The sequence below is a fragment of the Artibeus jamaicensis genome, unplaced genomic scaffold (assembly GCF_021234435.1).
Source record: "Artibeus jamaicensis isolate MK-2021 breed Jamaican fruit bat unplaced genomic scaffold, CSHL_Jam_final contig_923, whole genome shotgun sequence".
Classification (NCBI taxonomy): domain Eukaryota; kingdom Metazoa; phylum Chordata; class Mammalia; order Chiroptera; family Phyllostomidae; genus Artibeus; species Artibeus jamaicensis.
Window position 1 is genome coordinate 1,479,679 of NW_026522014.1, and position 25,929 is coordinate 1,505,607.

General features: G+C 36.1%; 1 protein-coding gene across 4 annotated transcripts in view; it reads right to left on the reverse strand.

Moving 5' to 3' along the window:
* Positions 1–15,534: 15,534 nt before the first annotated feature.
* Positions 15,535–25,929, reverse strand: part of KRIT1 (KRIT1 ankyrin repeat containing) — a 38,103-nt gene continuing 27,708 nt past the window's right edge. For all 4 annotated transcript variants that reach the window (XM_053655108.1, XM_053655109.1, XM_053655107.1 and 1 more), the window contains exons 13-17: positions 23,752–23,918; positions 22,848–22,935; positions 22,128–22,334; positions 16,387–16,503; positions 15,535–15,956 (exon numbers count right to left, since the gene is read on the reverse strand). In XM_053655108.1, the coding sequence (XP_053511083.1) occupies positions 15,888–15,956; positions 16,387–16,503; positions 22,128–22,334; positions 22,848–22,935; positions 23,752–23,918 (648 nt within the window). In that variant the 3' untranslated portion in view covers positions 15,535–15,887. The remainder of the gene's footprint in view (positions 15,957–16,386; positions 16,504–22,127; positions 22,335–22,847; positions 22,936–23,751; positions 23,919–25,929) is intronic.

Consider the following 25,929-nt stretch of genomic DNA (forward strand, 5'->3'; position numbering starts at 1 on the left):
TTAAATGCAATGGATTAACTGCTCCAATCAAAAGACATATGGAGGCCAAATGGATAACAAAACAAGACCTTTACATGTGCTGTGTACAAGAGACTCACTTGAGATCATAAGACACACATAGAGTGAAAGTAAAGGGATGGAAAAAGATATTTCATGAAAATGGAAACAAACAAAAAGCTGGGTAGCAATACTTATACCAGACAAAATAGACTTTAAAACAAAAGCTATATAATAAAAGACAAAGAAGGACCCAGCAATTCCACTTCAGGGTATTTATCCAAAGAAACCCAAAACACTAAAAATATGTATACACCCACATGTTCACTGTAACATTATTTATAATAGCCAAGCTATGAAAGCAAGTAAGTGTCCATCAATAAATGAGTGGACAAAGAAGTGGTGCATATATAAAATGGAATATGACTCAGCCATAAAAAATGAATGAAATCTTGCCATCTGCAATGACATGAATGGACCTAGAGGGTATTGTACTGAGTGAAATAAGTCAGATGAAGACAAATGTCATGTAAGTTCATTTATATGAAGAATTTAAAAAACAAAATAAACAAGCAAGCAGAACAGAAACAGACTCACAGATACAGATAACATTTTGACAGTTGCCAGATGGGAGGAGAGTGTTGAGAGGGAATAAGTCAAAAAGGTGAAATGATTAATAAATACAAATTGACAGTTTCAGAATAGTCATGGGGATGTGAAGGACATCATAGGGAATATATATGGCTTTAGGTCCTTTATTTACAATGACAGATTCTGTCTCTAGATACAGCTCTCTTAGTTTTATTCAGCTGAATCAACAATACTATAATAACTATGTATGGTGTCAGATGGGTACTAGATTTATCAAGGTGAGCACTTCTTAAGTTATATAATGTTTAATTACTGGGTTTTATATCTGAAACTAATATAATGTTTTTGTTAACTGCAATTTAAAAATAAAAAATTATTTAAGTTTAAAAAAAAGATACTACCACAGCAAGCTCAGCTTTCAGCAACCACTACCCTGACCAGTGAGCAGCCATGAACGTGGAGGCAGCCTCTACCAGCCAAAAGACTGCAACTCCCTGAAGGTTCAACTGATAGTTAATATTTTTATCAATAAAGTATTTCCAATTAAGGTAAAATAAAGAATATACAAATATATTAGTGGAATATATAGAAAGCCCAGAAACAGGCATTTGATTATGCCATATGGGTACTTAATTTATGAAAATGATGGGAGTTTGGAGCACTGGAAAAAAATGTGGTCTTTTCAAATATCATGCTAAGACAACTGGACAATTTGTCAACTGAAAAATAAGCCTGAAGAATATACCCAAGGTGTATTAAAGAGATATGAGGCTATGGAAAAAAAGAGCACATGGAAAATACAATGAGAAGCACTAACATGTATCTAGTTAGAATTCCAGAAGGAGAAAGTGGAGATAATGAAGGAAAGGCAGTATTTAAAGAAATAATGGCCACGAATGTTCGAGAATTGAAAAATATAAGTCCACAGATTCATGATATGCAACATATCCAAAGTGGAATAAATAAAGTTTCATCCTGAAACTACAGAACAACATAAGTAATGAAAATATCATGAGAGTAGTTCAAGAGAAGGGAGGGAACACTGATAAAGACATGGCATGATGAGAATAGACCTCCCAGCAACTACTGTAACAGTAGCACACCATGGAATAATTTATTTGAAATGTTGAGAGAAAGCGACTATTAACCTAGAATTTGGTATCCAGCAAACTTAACATTCGAAAGTTAAATAAATAAATAAATAAATAAATAAATAAATAAATAAATAAATAAAACCATTTAAAGAAAAACAAGACTGGTAACTTCTACCACCAAGAGAATTCCTCTAAAGGAACTCCCAAAAGATGCACTTTAAGGAAGAGAAAAAGACACCAGAGAATGGTCTAAAATTCAAGAGGGAATAGTGAGCAAATAAAATGGTAGAAACATATGTACAGTAAATTCAAATAAATAATACTCTCTGTAAAACAGTAATAGTGCATCATATATGGCATTAAAGAAAATAGAACTGGAATATTATATAATAATAATGAGTCAGGAGTCTCCCTGAATATATTTAACTGCAGGGAGTAATGATGACCACAGTGTAGAGCCCCAGTAGACACCAGCTTTGCCAAGGGATTAAAGTCAACATCACTAATACACCATGTAACTCCCAGATACGGAGGACTGAGGAAGGCATATCACTGCTGTGGTATTCTCACCAAAAATGCATAACTCCAGTCTAATCAGAAAAAAAAACCCACAAAAACAAAACAGAAAAATGCAAATTGAGGGACATTCTGCAAAATAACTAACTCTTTAGAACTATCGAGGTCATAGAAGACAAGGGGAGACTCAGAAACTATCACAGATTGGAGGAGACGAAGGAGACATGACAAGTAAATTTAATTTGGAACCTCAGATTAGACCCTGGAACAGAAGGATAGGGTAAAAGCATAAATTCCAAATAAAATCTGTAATTTAGTTACTATTATACCAATGAAAAATATTTTTGTTTTGATAATTGTACTATGATTATTAAAAGTATTGGTATTGGGGGAAGCTGTGTGAAGAGTAAAAGGGAATTCTCTTTACTATTGCAACTTCTTTAGAAATCTAAAATTACTTCAAAATAAAATAACAATATCTCAGCTAAATGGATTTATTCAGTTTTAAGTCTGTGTTAGGCATGCATGATAAAATTTGATAAATTATAGTTATTAAAAGAATAAAAGGAGAGAGAATAAATTTAACCTTTAGAGAGAAAAAACTCTAAATAAGAGAAAAACACAAAAGAAGAACAATAGCAAAATTCAGTCAGAATTTTTTTAAAGAGAAAAAAAGAAATAAAAAATTTTAAATAAGATAGAAACAAGTCCAAATATATTGATAATTAAAATAAATATGAATAGACTAAATAACCAATTAAAAGTTAGATTTGTAATAAACAAAACAAATCCTAAGTGCTATTTTTGGAGGATGCCTCACAGAAAGGTTGAGGTTGAAAGGATGAAAGCCATGCAGATATTACCCTTGATTTATGACAGAGATGGCACTCAGATCACAGGGGAAAGGATGATTTTGATTCTGGGTCAACTGGCAATTCATATAGAAATAAAAAGGTATTTGACCACATTATGCCATCCATAAAAATCAATGTTAGATTGGCTATAGATTTAAATGTGAAAAGTAAAATAGTAAGACTCCGAGTATATGTTACAAGTAAATTCACATGGCATTAGAATAAAGAATGAATGATTTTTAAAAAACGTTTTGTATGCTATCTGTATTCAGATCATTTGTTAAAATTTTTATTACAGTTGACAGGAGAATGAATTCTTTTATCTGTCTATCTATCTATTTATTTATTTAAATTGTTGTTCAAGTACAGTTTTCTGCCTTTTATTCCCATCCCAGTCCACCCCCTTACCCATCCCCACCTCCCTCCAGTTTCCACCCACCCCTTGCTTTTGTCCATGTGTCCTTTATACTTGTTCCTGTAAACCCTTCCCCTTTTCCCCTGAAATTCCCTCCCCTCTGCCCTCTGGTCCCTGTCAGCCTGTTCTCAATTTCAGTGTCTTTGGTTATACTTTGCTTGTTTTGTTGTTTAGGTTCCTGTTAAAGGTGAAATTACATGGTATTTGTCTTTCACCTCCTGGCTTATTTCACTCAGCATAATGCTTTCCAGTTCCATCCATGCTGTTGCAAAGGGTAGGAGCTCTTTCTTTCTTTCTGTTGCATAGAATTTTATTGTGTAAATGTATCATAGTTTTTTGATCCATTCATTTACTGATGGGCACCTAGGTTACTTACAGCACTTGGCTACTGTAAATTGTGCTGCTATGAACATTGGGGTGATAGGTTCTTTTGGATTGGGGTTTCAGGGTTCTTGGGATATAATCCTAGCAGTGGAATTGCTGGGTCAAAAGGAAGAGCCATTTTTAATTTTCTGAGGAAATTCCATATTGTTTTCCACAGTGGCTGAACCAGTCTGCATTCCCACCAACAGTACACTAGGGTTCCCTTTTTTCCACAACCTCTCCAACACTTGTTTGTTGCTTTGTTTATGATGGCCATTCTCACCACTGTGAAGTGGTATCTCATTGTGGTTTTAATTTGCATCTCTGATAGCTATCGATACCAAGCATCTTTTCAGGTATCTCTGGATCCTCTGTATATTTTCCTTGGAGATGTGTCTGTTCAAGTCTTTTGCCCATTTTTTAATTGGGTTGCATGTCTTCTTAGCGTGGAGTTATGAGTTCTTAATATATTTTTGAGATTAAACCCTTGTTTGCAGTATCATTGGCAAATATGTTTTCCCATATGGTTGGTTCTCTTTTTATTTTAATACTGTTTTCTTTAGCTGTGCAGAGGCTTTTTATTTTGATGCGATCCCACTTGTTTATTCTTTCCTTTATGTCCCTTGCACTAAAGACATGTTGGTGAAAATGTTGCTGCATGAAATATCAGAGATTTTCCTGCCTATATTCTCCTCTAGGACTTTAATGGTGTCAGGCTTATACGCTCATCTCTTGCTATGTTGCAGTTCACTTATTGTGGCTTCACTGTATTGCAGGTTTTTAAAAAATATATATCTAATTCTGTATCATGGAGTTTTTGCTATATCACAGGATTTTGCAGTATATAGGTATTTATATAATATTTATTATTTTAATTTTTTTGCCTAAAAAATTTAAAACAATATAAAAGTGTTAATTTAAACATATTAATAGTATTAAATCAAAACAAAATACAGCATGCATTTTTATCAGTGAATGAATACTGTGCTGTACACAATGGAAATGCAGTACACCGCTACCACTTGCGCAAGTTTGCCAACGTGATATTGTACATGGCACACTATTGGCCTATGGAATGAAAGGTGACCAACTACAGCAGTTCTGTATCCTGGGCACTGATTGGCTCAGTGACCATAGCATCAGTCTGTTTGCTCTTCCACACTGTGCCCACAGGTTCAGCATCTCTCCTTGTCCACTTCACATTGACATCTGATCAATGCACGTAGTGTTGCTCTTTGGTGTTGTAATTTTGTGAAATTTTCATAAAAGTTTGAATTTATTTCAAGCTTTACGATGCCACCCAAATGTTCTGCACCTTCTAAGACTTCTGGCAGTGAACCCAAGTACCAGAGGAATATGCTTACCATCAAAGAAAGGGTGGAACTTCTCAACATGTTAAATAACGGAAGGCAAAAGGTACTTGGCTGTAGGGCACCATTACGGGATTAATTAATCTACTGTTTGCTACATAAAGAAAGATGAGAAGAATATTAGGTCTACAGCAACAATGACTTTTAACAAGACTGCAAAGAGGGTGGTCACTTCCCGCAATAAGGCCATTGTGAGGATGGAGTCTGCCTTGGCCCTGTGGATAAATGACTGCAGGAAGAACAATATCTCACTGGGTACCAACACCATCCAGATGAGGGTCAAGAAACTTTATGATAGTTTTGCGGAAAGCATGGACATTCAGAACAGTGACAAGGCTGAAGACAAGGACGAAAATGCAGAAGCAGGACCTTCGAGTGCTTTTCCCACCAGACCAACACCATTCAGTGCCAGCAAGGGCTGGTTTGACAAATTTCAGAGACGCTCTGGACTCAAGAGCGTTTCTCTGCATGGAGAAGCTGCCTCTGTGGATAAAAAGCAGCACCAATAACTCTCCATAACTATGTTCATCGCTTGGAGGAAGAGATCAGTTGCGCCTACACCTTTAGTGGAAATAGAAGTTGGCCCAGGGAGAAGCACCTGATGAAGCACCTGATGAATCACCTGATGAAGTGGTGCCTTCAGAAGAGCTGTAATGCTCTTCTTGGCTGTGCAGTACATTCATCTCATCATCATCACCTTCATCGCCATCAGTACTGCACAGGTACATAATTCATGATCTTCATCATTCAAGTTGTATACTTTACTGGTGAGTACCCATATAGAATTTTATATGTTGTTAAAATTGCATAGATTTGAGTGTAGAAAGTGTTTAAGAGCATATGAAGTGTTTATAAGAGAGTGGGAAAGGTTTATAGGAGTGTGGGAAGGGCTTATAAAGCCTTAAAATATATATATATGTAATAAAATAAATATAACGCCGCTACTTCTCAGATTTTCATCTATTGTGGGGGTCTCTGGAACATAACTCCCTTGATAGGTGAGGGATCACTGTATTTAAATCTTTTATGAGAATGAATTCTTAAGTGGACCCACAAAACATTTTTTGTAATAATAACAGACTGGAAAAACATAAATGGCCATAATTGGAGACATGTTGAACAAATTAGGTTATATCTATGTGTAGATCTAACTTCAACAGAACCTTGACCACACCAGGCTGGTCTGGGGTTTAACCAATACACTTTTGGATTTTGCTTTAACTTGGCGTTAAAGTTTATTAAAATAATCTGTCTCCAAATGATCTCCACTCAAAGTTTCTCAAAATATATAGCTTATGGCTTTAACTGTAATTTTAACTCTGACTTAGTCCAAGTATTTAGGTTTATAATTTTCTATTTCTGTAGTGTGTTTTGTCATATTTTAATTTTAGTGCCTCATTTAAGAAATTCTTCTATATTTACCTCTGTATTAATCAGGGTCCCACAGGAAAGACACGATTGGCTCACACTGAGCAATTTAAGGAAATAAAGAGTTTATTTACAAAGGTTTGGGTAGAATACAGAGAAAACACAGAGGGTAGTTTGTATTCTAGGGCCAGTGACAACAAGCCCCATTGTTGCTCCTAAGCCTAAAGGGCAGGAAGAGAGAACCCAGATGGTGCACTGTGGACAAAGGCTGCCTGCCCAGAACTGGTCCATTGGGTGGAAGAGCACAGTCAGGCTGCAGTAATGCTGCAGCAAGGGAGACGGGAATAAATCCCTAATCTCACCCTCATCTCTTCTTATCTTTTGCTGCAGATCCCCATTCTCAGAACAAATGGAAGCCCCAGAGTGTGAGACACATGATGCAGTCCATGCAGTGTAGCCCCCTGGGCACAAAGCTGAATCAGAGGGTAGAGATTACAAAAATGGCTATAAAAATTTCACATTTTTTGTATATACCCCAAGAGGCAGAGTCTATTTCTCCAACTCTTGAACCTCAGCTTGGCCATGTGACTGACTTTGGCCAATGGATCATTAGCAAGCGGGACACTAGCAGAGTTTTGAGAGACACTTAAGACCCTGGAGCTTACAAAACTGTCACCATCTCTAAGACCCTCTATCTGTGCCATGTGAAGCAGTCTGAGCTAGTCTCCTGGATAAGAAACATTTGACTAGTTTCTTCAGCCTCAGCCAGGCATCACTCAGAAGCAAAAAGACTTGCTGACCTGCAGGTGATCAGAGACACATGGGTGAGCCCAGCCAAAACTCTCAGAACTGCCTAGCAGAACTAATCCCAGATGGCTAACCCACAGAACTATGAGTTTAATTAATTGTTATGTAGCAGATACTAATTGATATGAGGGGCAAATGGAAGATATGCAGCACAAAGTCTAAAACATTTTATGCTTTGCCTTTCATAGTTCTTTAACCCATACAGAAATTATTTTGTGTATGCTATTAGGTAGGAATCTAATTTAATTTTTTTATATGTCTAGTCAATTGTCTCTGGCAATTTATTGAATAGTAATTCCTTTCTTTAGTGCTTTCTAGTGCCGCCTAAATAATACATCATATATGTGAGGAGCCGTTTATGGACTTTCAATTCTATTCCTTTTATCTGTTTGTCTAAATTTGTATCACTACATGTTAATAATTATACCTTTATAATAAATCATGTCAGATCTGGTTAGATATCAGTGCTAAACCTGATCTCTGGTAGAGAAAGTCCCCTCACCTTATCCTTCTTCTTCAAAACTATGGTGGTTTTTTGCAATACTTCACATAGCTAGATTAATTTCAGGATCAGACTGCTAAGTTCCACAAAATCTTTCACTTGTATTTCAATAAGAATTGAATTAAATTTGTAAGTTAATTTGGAAAAGGGGTGATATATTTATATTGAGTCTTCCCATTTAATGATATATCTCTGTTGCTATTAGGTGTATCTATTTTCTATGTCTTTCTCTAGTTTTGAAAATATTTGGTATATTGGAACACTACTAATTTTTGTATGTTGATCTTATATCTGGCAATCTGGGTTCTTTTATTAGTTCTAATAACTTTATATATTCTTTTAGATTTTCTATGAGGAAAGTATTATAAGTATTGGCAGTTTTTGTTTCTTTTCATCCAGTTCTCTGACTCTTGTTGCATTTGTTAAGTCCTTCAGTCCAATGCAGAACAGGAAGGATGATAGTAGTTATCTTTGTCTTATTTCTCTAATCTGCTAATATAGCATATTACTTTAATATATTCTCTTTATTGAACATTGACATTTCTTGGATAAATCAAACTTGGGCATAATATATTACCTTTTAAACCACTTCTAAATTGCTCAGAAATTTATGCCTATGATTATTAGTAATTTTAATAATGATAATGGTCCTTTTCTGTACCGTTCTTGTCCAGCTCTGCTACTAAGTTTATACTACCTTCATGAGCTGGGTAACTTATCCTAATGATCTATTAGAGAGGTAAGCTGTTCCCTGAAGTTTCTGTAAAACTTGGTTTTTGAAATCTTATTAATTTGACTTAATGGTTACTGGCTTGTCCAAGCTTTCTTTTAATTTTTGAGGCATGTGAGGAAGTAACCACTTTCTCCTGGCTCCATGTTTCCACATGGAGGAAACTGTTTGTGTGTAATGAATGCCCTTGGTCTTGAGCCTCATCTCCACAGTACTTCCTCTGTGGAGTCTTAGATGACTGATCCCAGCTCCTTCTGGGCTTTTTCCTTCAGGTCTTTTTGCTTGCAAACTTTGCGGTCTAGTCAGCTGTCATTTATAGAGGTTTGCATACCTCTTTGGGGAGCCAAAGTTTTTCAACTGTGTGATAACAAACTAATTATGTCAAATTCAGGAGAAAATAATTACAAGTCCACTTAGTTGCACACCGTATCTACTTTCTCAAAGCTGTTTCATCAGTAATAAATATGATATTCTGATTCCCTTCTGCCTGAATATATTTAATGAGTTTGGGAGGGGAAGAGAGTGTGTTATTCTTTACCCACTTCTCAAATTGCACCATCTGGTGCATTAGCTGCATACTTTGAAAAATAAATACAGTTGGGAAAATTAAGACTCTGGGGTGGCAAGAGTTCATGGTTTATGGCCTCAGAGTTTTGACCTTGGCATTTCGTAGCAGCCCAGACTGTGCAGTTGGTTTTTGTAAGGATGGCATCTGCAGGTGGCAGCGGCCCTTGGGCTTTAGTAGGCATGATGGAATTGATTGACCACCACAACTTATGTAGTTTCATCCCCAGGTATCTGGTGTTTTTCTGCAAAAGGAAGTATTTAATATTACTAACTTTATAGTTAAAATATTAAATACATCTACATTGTTTTATTAACAAAAGGGCTGTTTTTTAAAAATGGCAAACTTACTAAACAAGGGCTGCTCTGGTCTCTATGTGTGGAATATGCCTACAGATTTACCACAGATACTGCAGCCAACTTGGACTGGTGTTCTAGGAGAAAATGAGCCAGAGGCGGGATCTCCTGTTCTATTGACTCAAATTAGGTCATGTACCCAACCCTGAACCTGATGACTGTGGCCTGGAGCCAGAGTAATACCGTTGTTTTAGATACTGCCACGTGGCTCACTCTTAGAGCCAGGGTGAGCATATGCCTTCCCAAATCACAGGGGAGATAGATTAGATAGATAGATAGATAGATAGATAGATAGATAGATAGATAGATAGATAGATAGATAGATATAGATTAGATATAGATAACAGGGAGACAGAGCAACTCAAAGCTAGAACAGATGCTAAAGTAGCAACTATGTCCCTGATAGCTACTTCTAGAGATAACTAGTATCATACGTATACTTTTTTTTTTTTACAAAATTGAGACCTTACTATGTAGCATCATTGTCTTATACAGTAGCTACTAGTCACACATGACTGTTTCCATTTAAGTTAAATTACAATTTAACTCAATCACAGCAGCCACATTTCAAGTCCTTAATAGCCACACATGGCTGGTAGCTATCTTATTGGACAGTGTATTTGCTTCATCACAGAATATACATCAGAGGTAACATGTGATTTGAAATCAAATATCTGAAAAGCTTATCTTTCATGCGTGCAATGTATTCCATTAAAGGATGTACCAATAATTATTTAACCATGCCTATGTGAACATTTTTAAGGCTGATACAGCTAAATAACATTCTAAAATTGTGTACAAGAAAATCTCATCCTCACAAGTACTGAAAGTCTCATTTGAAAGCAAATATTGCAAAAATATTGAAATGGATCCCAACTGTTTTGTAAAAGTAAGGTTGAACAATGACCCAGTGGAATCTGTTACGTATCTGAAAGACATGGACATTCAGGGGCGTCTTTATACTGTACAGCAGCATCAACAAATAGTTCCCTAGAATTTGGGACCACTCAACATATGCTAACGCAAAGCGTCAGAGGTGGGAGTCTCCGGGCACGCAAAAAGGGGAGGAATGGAGCGCCGCAGGTGATAAGGGGAAATGAGAGAAAGAGAAAACCTGAGTTGGTTTAGAAGGTTGCTGAAGTCAAGTCACAGCCCTTCCAGTCACCTGGAGCTTCCCTCAGTGCTCGGCGGAGCCTCCAGGCGTGTGCTGCAGTGTCCCGGCGTCTCGGCTCAGCCGCGCCCCCGCGCGTTTGTGAGCTGGCCCCGGGTCACACTGGAACACTGAGGGGCAGGCCAGGACCTCTACCAATTCCCTGGCAGTGGGAGGACGTGCGTCTGGGTCCTTGGCTTGCACATTGAAATGTCCCGGGAGACTGAGGTTCTGGTTTAACTGGTCTGGGGTGGCCCTGGCAACTGATTCTCATGAGCAGCCCGAATGCAAAGCCAATGGCCTGGGCCCTGGTCCTCGAAGGTTCCCACCGCTCTAACCAACACAAGTCCCACAGCGTGGATAGTAGGTAGAGCTTCGAGGTGCTCCGACCGCTTTGTCTTCCTGACTGCGGGTGAACAGCAGGCAATACAGGGCAGTGAAAATGCCACTTAGTGACGTGAGGAACGCAGCTCGTCGCTGTTCGACCAAACCACCTCCTGGAGTCCGACCTCTTTTTGTCTCGGTTCTCCCCAGGCCATTCTCCAGGCCAGGCCGGGCTCCAAACCCTGAACAAGCCGAAGGCGCTGAAGGTGAGCGACCAGAGCCCTTGAATAACCGAGCCCGCGCACCCGATAGAGCCACTGTTTAAAGGAATCCCCGAGACCAGGCTGATTTGGAGATTCAGAAGCAGGTCTGGCTTGAGGGTACAAAGAAGAGTATTGGGAAATGAGTGTGTGCAGAAGAGAGGACTGAGCTTCCAGAAAGTTCCTGGGGCGACTGTCACCTCTCTTCTCCCATCATCTAAACAGCAGGACAGGTCAAATTAAAAGACTTATGCCCCTACCCAAATATAACCAAAGCACCTATTCATTAGAAAAACAGGATGTATTTGTAGAAACATGAGGATGTAATTGAAGAACCGGATATAAATAACTTGTTAAAAAGGGGAACAGAAAACTTAAAAAGGACCTTGTTTGGTTTACCAATACAACAAAACTGAATAAACCAACGAGTTTTACCATGAATAAAATATTTTGAAATTGACACTTGAATTCATCTGTATCTTTTGATGAATACTATCACACCTGTATTTCAAAGTTATGTTTAAAATGTCCTTAGAGTGCTAGTTTAACCCGCACTGTGTTATTGTCCACAGACTCCTGATGAAGTCTCACGGTTCATTTGCTGGGGCTCTTGCCTTCAGAGCAGGGCCCTTCTACCCTGGCCTGGCGGCCCCCCGCCCTGGTGAACAGTCGCAGCCCTCCTGTGATCAGGGTGCTTGGCCCCCCACTTTCCCCAGCCCTTTTTCATAGCCTTGCAACTATTATCAAATTGTTTTAGGGTATAGACCTCCCATCACTTCCATTTATGCCAAATTCAGTTGGCATTTAAAGTTGAATAAGGAACGCGATTACCTTTCTAGCATTGATGAAGAGCAGCGAGGCTCCCTTTCATGTAGTAATTCTGTGTGTGTAACCCTTCAGTAATGCTATTTTGTGGACTGGAATGCAGGTTGCTGTCTGCTAAATGAGTTATGAACTTGGTGACTAATTGGCAATACATGTAATTTGCTGGTATTCTAGAAGTCTTTTTTTTTAAAAAGAATTCAGATATAATTGACATGTATCACTAGATAAGCCCTGGTTGGTGTAGCTCAGTGGACTGAGTACAGGCCTGTGAACCAAAGGGTAGCCGGTTTGATTCGCAGTCAGGGCACATGCCTGTGTTCTGGGCAGGTCCCCAGTAGGGGGCGTGAGAGGCAACCAAGCAATGTATCTCTCACACACTGATATTTTTCTCCCTCTCTTTCTCCTTCCCTTCCTCTCTCTAAAAGTAAATAAATAAAATCTTAAAAAAAATAAACATTAGATTAGTTTTTGGTATACAAAATATTGATTTGATATTTGTATATATTGCAAAGTGATCACCACAAAATATAGTTAACATCTGTCATCATAGTAACCATTTTTTCTTGTGATGAGAACTCATATCTAATCTTTTTACAATTTTGTCACATTTTTTTATTCATTCATCTATTGTTGGACACTTAATTTCTTCTATGTCTTGGCTATTGTAAATAATGCTGCAATAAATATAAGGGCTCATATAACTTTTTTTCCTTCAGATACCCAGAAATGGAAATAGCTGGATCACATGGTATTTCTATTTGTAATTTGCATTTAAAATTTATACATATTGTTCATCAGTAGCTTATTTTGTTGTTTTTGCTGAGTAGAATTCTATTGTATGAATGAGTGTATGGCACTCATTAAAAACTGTTTGCATTTCCCTCTTAATTTTGGTTTGTTATGGTCTGACAGGTGATGAATCTTTTTTTTCCTCAACTCAATTTTTTCAAATTGACTTTTTAATGCTATATATTTCTAAGCCTTTCATAGTCATGCTACTCTAATAGTGTTCCCTTCTCTACAGGGAACGGAAACTGTAAAACTCCAAGAGGGTACATTGTATTCTACGGAGCAAGGGTTTGTTTAATGTCGTATCATTGCACCCTCACTATACTCTATGAAAGAAAAAGCAGTCAGCTAACTCCTCATTAAAACCAATTATTACAGCAATTCTAAACTCTAGGATATACATCCAAATCCCATGGGATATTCTAAAATAATGCTTTGGCTCCACCCTAAAATTATTAAGTCATAAAGAATTCAAACTCCCCATGTGCCTGCAGAGCCAGGATTAGAAAACACTGGGTAGGAAGGCGCATAAGGTAAATGTGGGTGAAGTGGTTAGACATTAATCTAGATAGGCAGGTGTGTGAGAGTATTAAGGCCTCTGAATTCAGTAAGAAATCGGAGTTTAATTCGTATTCATAGGGGGTTTTCAAAGGGGATGAAATAATTAGATCTCTGAGAAAGGTTAGCTTGGCACCAGTGTGACGGAGAGGTGGGCAGGGTGTAGGGCCTGAGTCAGGGGACGAAGCTACAATGAACCTAGAGTAGACGGTCAGGACTTGAACTAGGGTGGCTGGCAAATAGGGAGGAAGGGAATGAGAAAGGACAAGACACTGGACAGAACTCAATAAATGGAACATGTAGGGCAGGGGTGTCAAACTCATTTTCACCAGGGGCCACATCAGCCTCGAGGTTGCCTTTAAAGGGCCCAATGTAATTTTAGGGCTGTATAAATGTACTGCTTAACTGTTAAGCGAGAGCTTGGCACTGCTGCTGTGTGGAAATGAGGTGCTGGGCAGAATAAAACAGGGTGAAAGGCCAAATTTGGCCCTCAGGCCTTGTGTTTGCCACCTGTGATACAGGGTTATTAACAAGGGCAAAGTTGAAGACTACTACAAAATTTCTAGGCTCAACTACTGGATGCGATTTCATAATGCCATTAACCAATCAGAGGATACAAATGTAGAGATAGAATGAAGTAAGCAAATGAAACAATTGTTTCCAGCTGTGATGAAACTGAAGTTCCTTGTGTAGGCCATTTAGCAGGAAATTAGAAACTCAGATCTAGAGTTCAGAGGTGAGGTTGAGGCTGAAGTTCTATATTTGTGAATCAACGGGGATTTTGTTAACAGGTCAGACCATTGGAATGGAAGAAATTGAATCAAGGAATTGTCTATGTAGAATCAAGTGATTAGCACCACCTGGACCACTGTGGCTCAGTTGCCTGAGCACTGTCCTGCAAGGCAAAAGGTTCCTGGTTCAATTCCTGCTCAGGGCACATGCCTGGGTTGTGGTTTTTGTCTCCAGTAGGAGTGTACAAGAGGTAATTGATTGATGTTTCTCTCTTGCACTGATGTTTCTCTCCTCTTTTTCCCTCCCTTTCTCTAAGAATAAACAAAATTTTAAAAGTGCTTAGCACAGCATTAAATCATCAAACTTACTTAACTATAGAACGTTAATTTTAATAAGGCTCAGAACACCATTAAAAATAAGCAGAAGTTAATGTGAAGAGTAGATGATGACATATATAAATCCTGCAATCTGCAGGATAACTTTAAATATGATTAGGTATCTCTGAATTTAGAACACATCAGTCTATTAGCCTGGAAAAACTAGTTTCTAAGCTTATTAAATAGCATTTTAATCAAGTTTGTTCCTCATCTATGACATCAGTACTCCATAAATGAAGCAACTGAATATTTGGTGATTATTATTAAGCCAACCCATAAAAATACATGTGCTTAATAAATGCAACTATGAATATCTAGAGACTGTCATTTAATCTGTGTACGTATGTGCTTGTATCCCAGGCACTTTTGTGTAATTTTCTTTAACTTTAATAACCCAAATTCATATTTGGGTCTGGAATTATTTCAACCAAAAACCAAAATTAAGAAAAGATTCCCAGGCCCTAAGAGTAATGAATTCATTTAGAGTCTCTGAAATTCTCACTTTTAAGGAGGTACCTAGGTAATTATGATGCAGGGGGTTCAAATATGATTTCACTTACATATAGAATCTAATAAACAGAATAAACTGACTAACAAAACAGAGGCAGGAATTCACGGAGCAGACTGACAAATGTCAGAGGCGAGAGGGAGGGGAGGGTCCTGGATGAAAGAAGGGGAGGGGGTCAGCCAAAGAACGTACATGCGTCACCCACAGACACAGACGACGGTGTGCTGACGGCCAGAGGGGAGGGTGGAGGGTGAGGATGGGAATGGAGACATCTGTAACAGTGTCAACAATAAAAATAAAGTAAAAAAAAGGAATTATAAAACTTCCTGGATCCATTTTAACCAAGTCTTTAAAAAACATGCTGAGAAATGTTCATAGATTACAGAAAATGTTTAAATGTGTTAATTATGGCTTAAGTAGAAAATACACATCTTTATTAAAAGCATATTGAGTTTCAGGTATGTTTTGAAATGACACACAAAGTTATAGCAAAGCTATGTTTTTTAATTTCATCACATTCCACTCTAAATTCTTTACCATTTACCAAAAATAACTTTTTATAAAGTTTACAATTTTGTCTAACATTATATAGACTATCAATCTACACTTTTTGTGTTCATTTCTTTGAAAAATTAGAATAGCTTATGAGGATATCATATAAAAGTAATTGGTATATTACACACCAAACGTAAGTACAGATTCTGTACAATGTAACTGCATACACATATATTACAAGAGACTAAGTGCCTTGTTAAAAGTGATAGTTTAAGAAATCTTTCATGGAAAAAAAGTCCGTATCACAAAACGTGGCGGCCGAAGCATCAGCTGCTTTCCTCTCAGGAATTCCTTTCGGGAGGCGTCAGCTGTCCATTCAGCTTCATTAGCAGTTTCACCACGAGGCCAGCCTACAAAGTCAAACATGTTGACAATAAATATGAAACATGTCCGATGAGTGAACAGCATACCTGACAGTGGGCAGCTCTCTAGCTATTTGAAGAGGACCTTTCTTATTAGGAGGCAGCTTGTCCAGAACAGAGTATTTCCTCAGGCTTTTGAAGGGATTTAGGAAACAACAAGCTGCACGTAACTAGTGGCTTAGACAGGATCCTGGGCAAGAACAGGGAGGAACGCCTGACACTTTGAGAGAAAGGCAATACTGGCCGGACTTTGTTTGCTTGGGAAAGGCCTGCTTTTTCCCCTGGGTCTTAAATATTTTAATTTCATGTCATAGTAGCAGTTCTCCTTGAAGTAAGATGGGTTGTCATTTTATAAAAAATAATTTTACTAATATAGTAGTTCTTTATTAGAAGTCCAGAATAATTAATAGGTGCTCACCTGTTTTGTGTGTACTATGAAACTCATTTTATTTTCCATGCTATGGATCTGAAAACATGTATCAGCATCTCCCAACTGCCACATGAAACAGCCATACTTAAGACTGATGAGTAAAGCCTACAACATAAAAATTGTTGTATTTAAATATGTGTTAGAAACACCAATCTTCTCTTACCATCTATACTTATATAGTGCGATCTATTGTTAGAATAAAACTTATTCAAAGAAAGCACCACACTCACTTCATACAGCCTACAATGCAGTGCTGCCTATATGGCAGATCTCAGGATACCACCTAAGGCAATGACATCCTTTTTGTCAGATTGACAAAAATTTTTAAAGATGCCCATTCTGTGATATGTATGTGTATATATTACACACACCTGAGTATTATTCAGCCATGAGAAATAAGGAAATCCTATCATTTGCGACCATAGAGATGGACCTTGAGGACATTGCATTAACTGAAATAAGTCAAACAGAGAAAGACAAATACTGTATGGTATCACTTGTATGTGGGATCTAAAAAAGTGAAACTCATAGAAACAGAGAGTAAAATGGTGGTTACAAAGGGCTGGCAAATGGGTAAAATCTGAGGGATGTTGGTATCAGAATACAAACTTTCAGTTAAAAGATGAAAAAGTTCTGGGGACCTAATGTGCAGCATGGTGACTATATTAAATGATACTGTACTATAAATAAAGTCTTTATACTTGAAAGTCTATATGCTTGAAAGTTGCTAACTGACCCTAAATGTTCTCAACACAAACAGAAATGGTAATTATATGATGTGATGCAGGTGTGAGCTAATGCTATGGTGGTAATCATTTTGCAGTATGTTCGTGTACCAAATCTACATGTATGCCTTTAACTTACACAATGTTACATGTCAGTTATATCTCAGTTAAAGCTGAGGAATACAAAATATGCCCACTATGTCAGGGACTTTCAAGAAGATTAAATGTACTACAAGTATTTACTCTCTGCATGTTAAAACAATTCCTTTTACTTTATTCAGTGCCTTTTGAATATTCACATGACCTTCAGATTTGAAGTTTATGTAATAGAGGTAACATGTTGACTCAGGCAATTTCATCTCAGTAACAATAAGTACCCCAATATATTTATTGCAAAAATAAACATACTGAAAAATATACCTTTCATAAATTCAATAGAACTATTTAAAAAACACAGTATTATAGATCAAATAAATAAATAAGACATAAATTTGAGGCAATAAACACTATTATGTAATAGCAGTTACACATGTAAACACTATACTATATAGCATAGATGTATTTGTATGACCTATGCATGTATTTGTATGACCTATGTAGCATAGGTCATACAAATACAATTAAAATGTTGCTTTTTAAATTAAAAACCCCCATAATATTAGAGCAACCTACTCCTATACCTTCCTAACATAATGATATATGTAGGGAGGTATTCAATATATTTTTTGGATTATTTAAAAATAATTCTCTTCTAGCAGTAACTTGTATTTCCTTGCCCTAAACATATACTGTTTGTATAGACAAAGTGTTCATGCCACCCTTTAAAATATGTATGTTTAGAAACATGAGATTTCTATGACAGTTAACTTATTGATTGTAAATAATAAGCTATTCTAAAAAGGTAGTAGTTCAGTGCATTTTAAAAGTGAGGCTGTATATATAAAACACAGTGTTATTAATTTACTTGTCTATCATATATAATGGGACACTAGTAACATTCTTGCTTAAAAATAGCTATTTACATTTATAGTGTACAATATAACTTTATTGATAGAATATGCTAAAACAGCTATTTACCAAGGTGCACACTGAAATATAGAGTAATGATATCATATTATGTTAAACTGCCTATCTTTGGAAGATCAGTCACTTGACATTTGTTTAATTAGGAGGCAAGAAATAGCCATTAATATAGCCTCAAAACACTATAATAGAAGAAAACAATACTGTATATCTGTCGTATACCAACTCAATTACATGGAAGTCAAATTATCAACAAAATTACTGAGACCATACATTAAAAATAAAGCTTTTGTTGTTAAAAGACAATGTACAGGGGAAAAGGAATTCTTGATCCAGAATAATAAAAACAGCTGAATGGGGCTGAAGAGCCAGAGTCTGCATTATGGTGTTGAGAGATCTGCTTCAGAAGGAAAAAGTAGTTCTCATGAGTAGGTAAAACCTAAAAAGGGCAAGGTGCTTAGTGAGGGAAATGAAACAGAACAAGGGACATGGCAGGGATAGTTGAGAGCAAAAAAGGGCAAACCACAGAAGTCAGGAGTACCACATAGCTGGCCGGGACAGACAGGAGAAATCATGATGTTGACAAAGAATGACATTGTATGGGTATTTAAATAAGCACTTTTATCTCAGAGGGGTATTATGTTAAAAAACTGACATCAGCAAAAGGCAATCTGCTGCCAGGGTGTGGCAGTGGTACCATTAAGGTTACAGATACATCAAGTACAGTTCCGTCAGTGACGGCAATGCTTTCACTACAGTAAAACACTGAATCACAACACAGTGTCTTTATTCACTAGTGTCTACATTTTACGTAAGTAGGACAGACAAGTCTCCGATGAACATATGAAATTGGCTGAGCTGTATTATCTGACTGGGCAACTTTCATTATTTCAAAAAGAAACAAAATTTAAAAGGTAGAAATAATTTTTTCCTGTAGTTAAATTTTTTTTGGTATGTTATTTTATTTTTTTCCATCATCATTAATCCCCCCACCCTCTCTACCACTTCTACTCACCTTCTTCCCCTTATAATTACCACACTGTTGAGAAGGTAGAAATAACTGACATTAAAAAAAAGCCCACAGTGTATTCTATGGCTGGCTGTTCCTGGGAAACAATCTTTGAAGCTATTGTATCCCATGTGGAGTTTTAAATGCAAATGAAAGTATTTTTTACAGATAAAGCTGTTTATTTAAGTAAACTTGTCCAATTCAGTCCTAGTAGATGTTGCTAAGACAACTGAGGTTAAGCTGATTTCTCCCAGCTATGATCATTAGAAAACGTAATCATAGAGAGCTTTCAGAGGTGCTATAAATTTAAAAGTGGCTCAGAGGACAAGATAATATTATTCATAATATGAAATAGTAAAAGATATTGCTGAAGCATCATTTGAATACTAAAAGTCAAATATAAAATACAATATAGAAAAAAGGCTCAGCATTATACCCACAGCAATACCATCCAGTTCAATGAAGAAGGATTTGCAGAAATTGCTATAAAATTCTCTGAAAAATTTCTTGAAATGGTGAGGGGAATTTCTCCTTTATTTTAACAACATAAATAGAAAATAATAAGCAAATGACCCCAAAATTAGCTGACATCAGAGACTTAAAAATTTATGCTAAGTGAAATAGATTAGACAAAGAAAGACAAACATCACATGGCTTCACTTGCTTGTAGAGTCTGAACAACAAAATAAACAAAACAGGAACAAACTCACAGACACAGAGAGCACACTGATGGTTGCCAGATAGGAAGGTCATTGGAATGGTGGTTGAAGAGGTAGAATGGATTAAGAAGTACAAATTGCCAGATATAAAAACAGTCACAGGGATGTAAAGTACAGCATAGAGAATATAGTCAATAATATTGTAGTAACTGTAGATGGTGTCAGAGGTATTGAGAATTATAGGGTTCACTACTTTGTAAAGTAATTAAATGGTTAATCACTATGTTGCACACCTGAAACTAATATAATACTGTATGTTGATTCTAACTGAAAAATAAGTTTCTTAAAAATTTTTGTTTATTGAATTTTAGAGACAGAGAGGAGGAGGAGGGGAAGAGGAGGGGAAAAGGAGGAGGAGAAGGAAGAGGAGGAGAAAGAGGAGGAGGAAGAGAAGGAGGGGGGGAGAGAGAGAGAGAGGTTACCGTCGTGCACTTGTTCGTTGGTTCTTGTATGTGCCCTGCCTGGAGATCGAACCTGCAACCTCAGTGCATGGGATGATGCTCTAACCAACTGAGCTACTCGGCCAGGGCTGAAAAATAAATTTTAATAAACCCGGCCAGGTCTATTGTCAAAAAATCTAGATGAACAAAATATATTTGATTTTTATTAGTTTCCTATACAAACTAGAAAGCTGATTATCCTATGAAATGTATTAAATGTGCTGAAAATAACTGATGACCCCACATTTTACATTGTAGTGACTTTGGAAAAAGGAGCACAAAACAGCAACAAGATGATATATTCCAATGGATATTTCTAATCCCTCCAACACTTCATCCTGCCCCCCCCAAAATTTTTGCAACTAATTCTAATTTTGAGAGGAAGCTTCTGTGTCAGATAGTACATTTTTCTTTTTCAAATATGTATATTTTTCATTTAAATCTAATTGATTTTTAAAGTATGTAATATAATCATAGTTAATGTCTTAGATGGAAAAGTCTCCCTCCTACTCTTGTTCCCAGTTACCTGGTTCCCTTTTCTAAAGGCTTCAAGAGAGTTTTTTATGCTTCACAAGTAATATATATTTATGTAAATATAGTTTTTGGAAAATTGAGCTATAATGGACATATATTAATTTCAGGGGAACAACATAATGATATGAAGTTTGTACATACTGCAAAATGATCACCACAGTAAGTCTAATTAACATCTGTCATCATACAGTTGAAAACTGTTTTTTCTTGTGATGACTTTTAAGGTGTACCCTCTTAGCAACTTTCAAATATGCAGTACGGTATTATAAACTATAGTCACAATGTTGTACATTGTACCCCCATGACTTACTTATTTTACAATCATAAGTTAGTAACGTTTGGCCCATTTTGTCTACCCGCAAACCACCTCCCCTACTAGCAACCACCAATCTGTTTTCTGCATCTACGAGCCTGTTTTCCCCCCTAATATTCTACACATACGTGAGATCATGTTATTTATCTTTCATAGTCTAACCTATGTCGCTTAACAAAATGTCCTCAAGGTACACCCATGTTGTTCCTATGAGCAAGATTTCATTTTTAATGGCTGAATAATATTTCATTGTGTGTGTATGTGCATCACATTTTCTTTATCACTCATCCATAATTGGACACTTAGGCTGTTTCCATATCTTGGCTATTGTAAGTAATGCTTAATTGAACATGGTGGTGTATACATCTCTAAGTTGGTGTTTTGGTTTTGTTTGGATAAATACCCACTTCACTCATTTTTACACAAAGGGTGGCATATTACATAAGGTTCAGCACCTTGCTTTTTCACTAAATATATGTCGAAGATTATTCTACACAAAAACATTCTTTGGCCTTGCCTTGGCTGGTGTGGCTCAGTGGACTGAGTGCCAGCCTCTGAACCACAGGGTTGTAGGTTTTATTCCCAGTCAGCACACATGCCTGGGTTGCAGGCTAGATCCCCAGTAGGGGGTGTATAAGAGGCAACCACACATAAGTGTTTCTCTCCCTCCCTCTCCATCTAACAAATAAAATAAATAAAATCGTAAAAAATAAATATATTCTTTAGTCTTTTGTATGGCCACAAGGTATCTCAATGTAGAAATGGCCTATAACTGAAATGGTTTTTCAATGTAGAAATGTTAATCCTGCTGATAATAGTTTAGTTTCACATCCACCAATCCCTTGTTATTAAAAATGAAACTTCCATAAACAGACTTAAATCTATGCCATTTCTAGATACTTCACATAGGTTGGTACTGTTACTTTAGACATACAATGTGACTGATCAAAACGGCTGAAACTCTACCTTAGTTTCCATGTTGAGGAGATGAAGTCCTTTTATATTCACTCCTACATAGACAGGGATGACTTTATGATTGCTGGGGCTTGCTTTTGTAAATATCTGTCCTGTGAAAAATGCTGCTCCGTATGTCGGAATTTCCCAACAATTCTGTAAGAACATGCGCTGAAGGTGATGCATTTCTTTACTGATACCCTCACTTGTACTGAGATTCTAAAAACAAATAAAATAAAATAGAGAGAGATGAAAGGAGAACATAGCTTTGATAATCCAAATAGGTCAACAAAACAGTTTCTAAAATTAAGGCTGCCCCCAAAGAATAAAATTGTGGGACATTATTCCAAGGGCAAATTTTGAGATCATATATTAAAAAAAAAAAAAGAGAGAGAGAGAAACAATTATCAAGGCCTAAAAAAATTTTTTGTCAAAAAAAATTTTTTTTGGTCTATTCTATCAGGTTTTTTAAATGCCCCCTGGACAAAGATTATTTCATGTTTTTAAAAAAATCACTAGTCATTATCCAGCATAAGGAAGGTATTTACAAAAAGAGTCTACATTATTAAAAATAAAAATATCTTCCAGTTTCAGACATGTGAACCAAAAGATATTGAAATTTTTAATTTCAGGACTATATATTTTATGTACCATGTTTAAAACATACTAATAATACTAACAAAATTTCAACTATGTTATAAAAGGTCTTTTTAGTTCTATTAAACAGCTTACCTTGTATTCATGAAGTATCCGGTTTGTCCAGTGAGGTGCCTTACTTTTCAATTTGGTAATAGGTACAATGGATTTTAGATTTTCTTCACTGTAAGCAAATATGCCAACATCTTTTAAGTGAGATATCTTTAGTAGCTAAAGTAATATAATTATTCAGACACAAAAGGCTTTAAGTAACTTGATTATTCAGCTAAAAAATACTATGCTACAAAATATCAGAGCTCTAAAAAAATTTTAAACGAAAGCCACAAGCTTAGCATTGCTCAATTTAGAGAAATGTTTCTTCTTTCAATAACTGCAAAATATGGAAAATTAAAAACAACAATAAACAAATTTAAATGTGTACAGGGAATAAGACGCATAAATGGTAGGTACAAAATAGACCGGGGGCTGTTAAGAATAGTATAGGAAATGGGAAGTTAAAGAGCTTAAATGTACGACCCATGGACATGAACTAAGGTGGTGGAATGCTGGTGGGAGGGGGGTGCAGAGTGGAGAGGAATAAAGGGGAGAAAAAAATGGGACAACTGAAATAGCATAATCAATGAAATATATTTAAAAAATATAACTTCAAGAATACTTTGCCAAAGGTTTTTTTCCCCCTTCCCTTCTTATTCTATCCTTTGTATTCTCTTCTCATTCTATACTAAAGGTAAATGGTATACCTTTGGAATCTGAGGGGGACTGGTTCCAGGACTCCCAAGGATGCTCAGTCCCTTAGTCAGCTCTCTGTATGTGTGGACTCAATCTGTGGTTGGTTGAATCTGCAAATGTGGAACCCACGGATACAGAGGGCCTACTGTATTTAATCCCAAACTAATGTATAAATATTTATTTCTCAATTTTCTTGGTTAAACTGAATCTTATGCACAGCACAAGACCATCAATTATATGAAATACTTACTTTAGGAAACCTTGCTTGTGTTTCTTACTCTCATAATTTCCATAAACTATTTGCAACAACAGACTTGCCAATGTTATTAGTTTGGCATCAGGAGCTGTATAAAAGCCCTTCAATAAATTATATCTGGCTTCATCAAAGAGAATAAGAATAGCCAGTGGGTCTTCAATCTTAAAAGAAAAAAACATGATTTGGTTATTTAGCTACAATTTCCTGTTACAAATATACATCTTGTCATTATCTAATATGGAAAGAAAAATATTACATACTTGTACATAAATAAGCTGTTACTGCTTAAGGGTAGGGGGTTGAAAAATTTATTCTATTAAGAGCCCGACAGGAATATTTGAAGCTTTTGTGATTACAATCTCTTGCAATTATTCAACTCTGCTACTGCTAGCACAAAAGCACAATATATCAACAAATGGGTATGGTATTCTAGTCACACTTTATACATGAATACTGAAATTTGAATTTCATGAAATGTTCACATGACATGACCAACATTAATAGCTTAAAGGATATACAAAAATAGGTAGCGACTCAATGATGACAACAGACCATAATTTGCTAGCCTCTGATTTATAGTTCAATAAAATTTTCATCAGTTTATGGATATGGATAACTTCTAGCACAAGTTTATACTCTTTATATTCCTCAAACATTTTTCTATTATCTATGCTACATAAAATAGTAGTGAACCTCAAAAGAAATGAAAACAAGTGTGTTAATTTCCAGAAGGGTATGTATAGTTTTTAAAAGTTTATTTTAAGACAAACATGCCTTATTTGAGTAAAAATACTTTACACTTTCAAATAACACTAAAGGAGTACATATGCTTTTTTTTATATTTTAAAAACTTTAAAGTTTCACTATCTGGTAAGACTAACAAAGACTTAGAAATGCTAGCCTACAGGATATACGATAATTGTACTTGGAAATAATCATCAATTATAGATTTTCTGATGAAGACTTAAAATACTTCCAAGTATAACTCACAAAGATCCAAATTCCTTATGGTAAAGATTATTTTTGTCATGCTAATTAAAATAATATCTTATACTAATCCATAATATTAAAAAAAACAGAATTTCATGAAAAAAATGGAAGAAATTGTTTTAGACTACAAGAGACTAAAGAGATAAATGCAAAGCATGGGTCTAACATTAATTTTATTAGGTTATAAATGTTACTGTACTATATAGGCATGTCCTCTGGAGATGCATGTTGATATATGCATGGATGAAGTGCCATAATGCCTGCAACTCACTTTTAAATAGTTCACAAAGAGAATAGATGAGGTAAATGTAGCAAAATATTAACAACTGGTGATTTAATAAATGGTATATGGTATAAATTTTATTACTTTTTCAACTTTCCTATGAGTTTTTAATGTCTCAAAATAAATGTTGGAAAAAAGAGACTGAAACAAACATTTTTCCAATAAAAATTGACTTTATGAATTTGAAGAGTTTCAGTTGATTTATAATTCCTAGTTGTATTTTCAGAAAGTATTAGTCAACAATTGTTCTTTTTAAATGAAATCAGGCTATTTTCATTTTAAAAGAATGATGCTCACCAGTAACTGCCATTCTTCTGTTTTTTGGATAGTACAAACAGGAATTTAATTATATAATGGGTGAAACAACACAACTACTTTACCAGATGATCATGGTATTCTGATTTACCTTTGTACTTACTAAGCCTCTCTTTTTTTTTCACTTGAGCCCACTTTATATTATTTATAACATAACTATGCAATTTATATTCTACATATTATCATTATTGCTCTTTTTCTGTACCAGCCAACTTTTTTAAAAAAGATTTTATTTATTTTTAGAGAGAGGGGAAGGGAGGATAAAGAGAGGGGCAGAAATATCAGTGTGCCAGAGACACAGCAATCAGTTGCTTTTGGCCTGCCCCCCAACTGGGGACTTGCCTGCAAGTCAGGCAAATGCCCTGACTGGAAATAGAACCAGCAACCTTTCTGTTCGCAGGCTGCTGTTCTATCCCCTGAGCCACAACATCTACCAGCCAGGGCATCTACCGGTCAACTCTTAACATTTCTTAGGTGGGACTGAGTATAGCTAGATTATTTATAAATTTCATGAATCTAATACATTTTTAAAAACTGTGTTAATATACATGTAACAAAAAATTTTCCATTTTAAGCATACAATT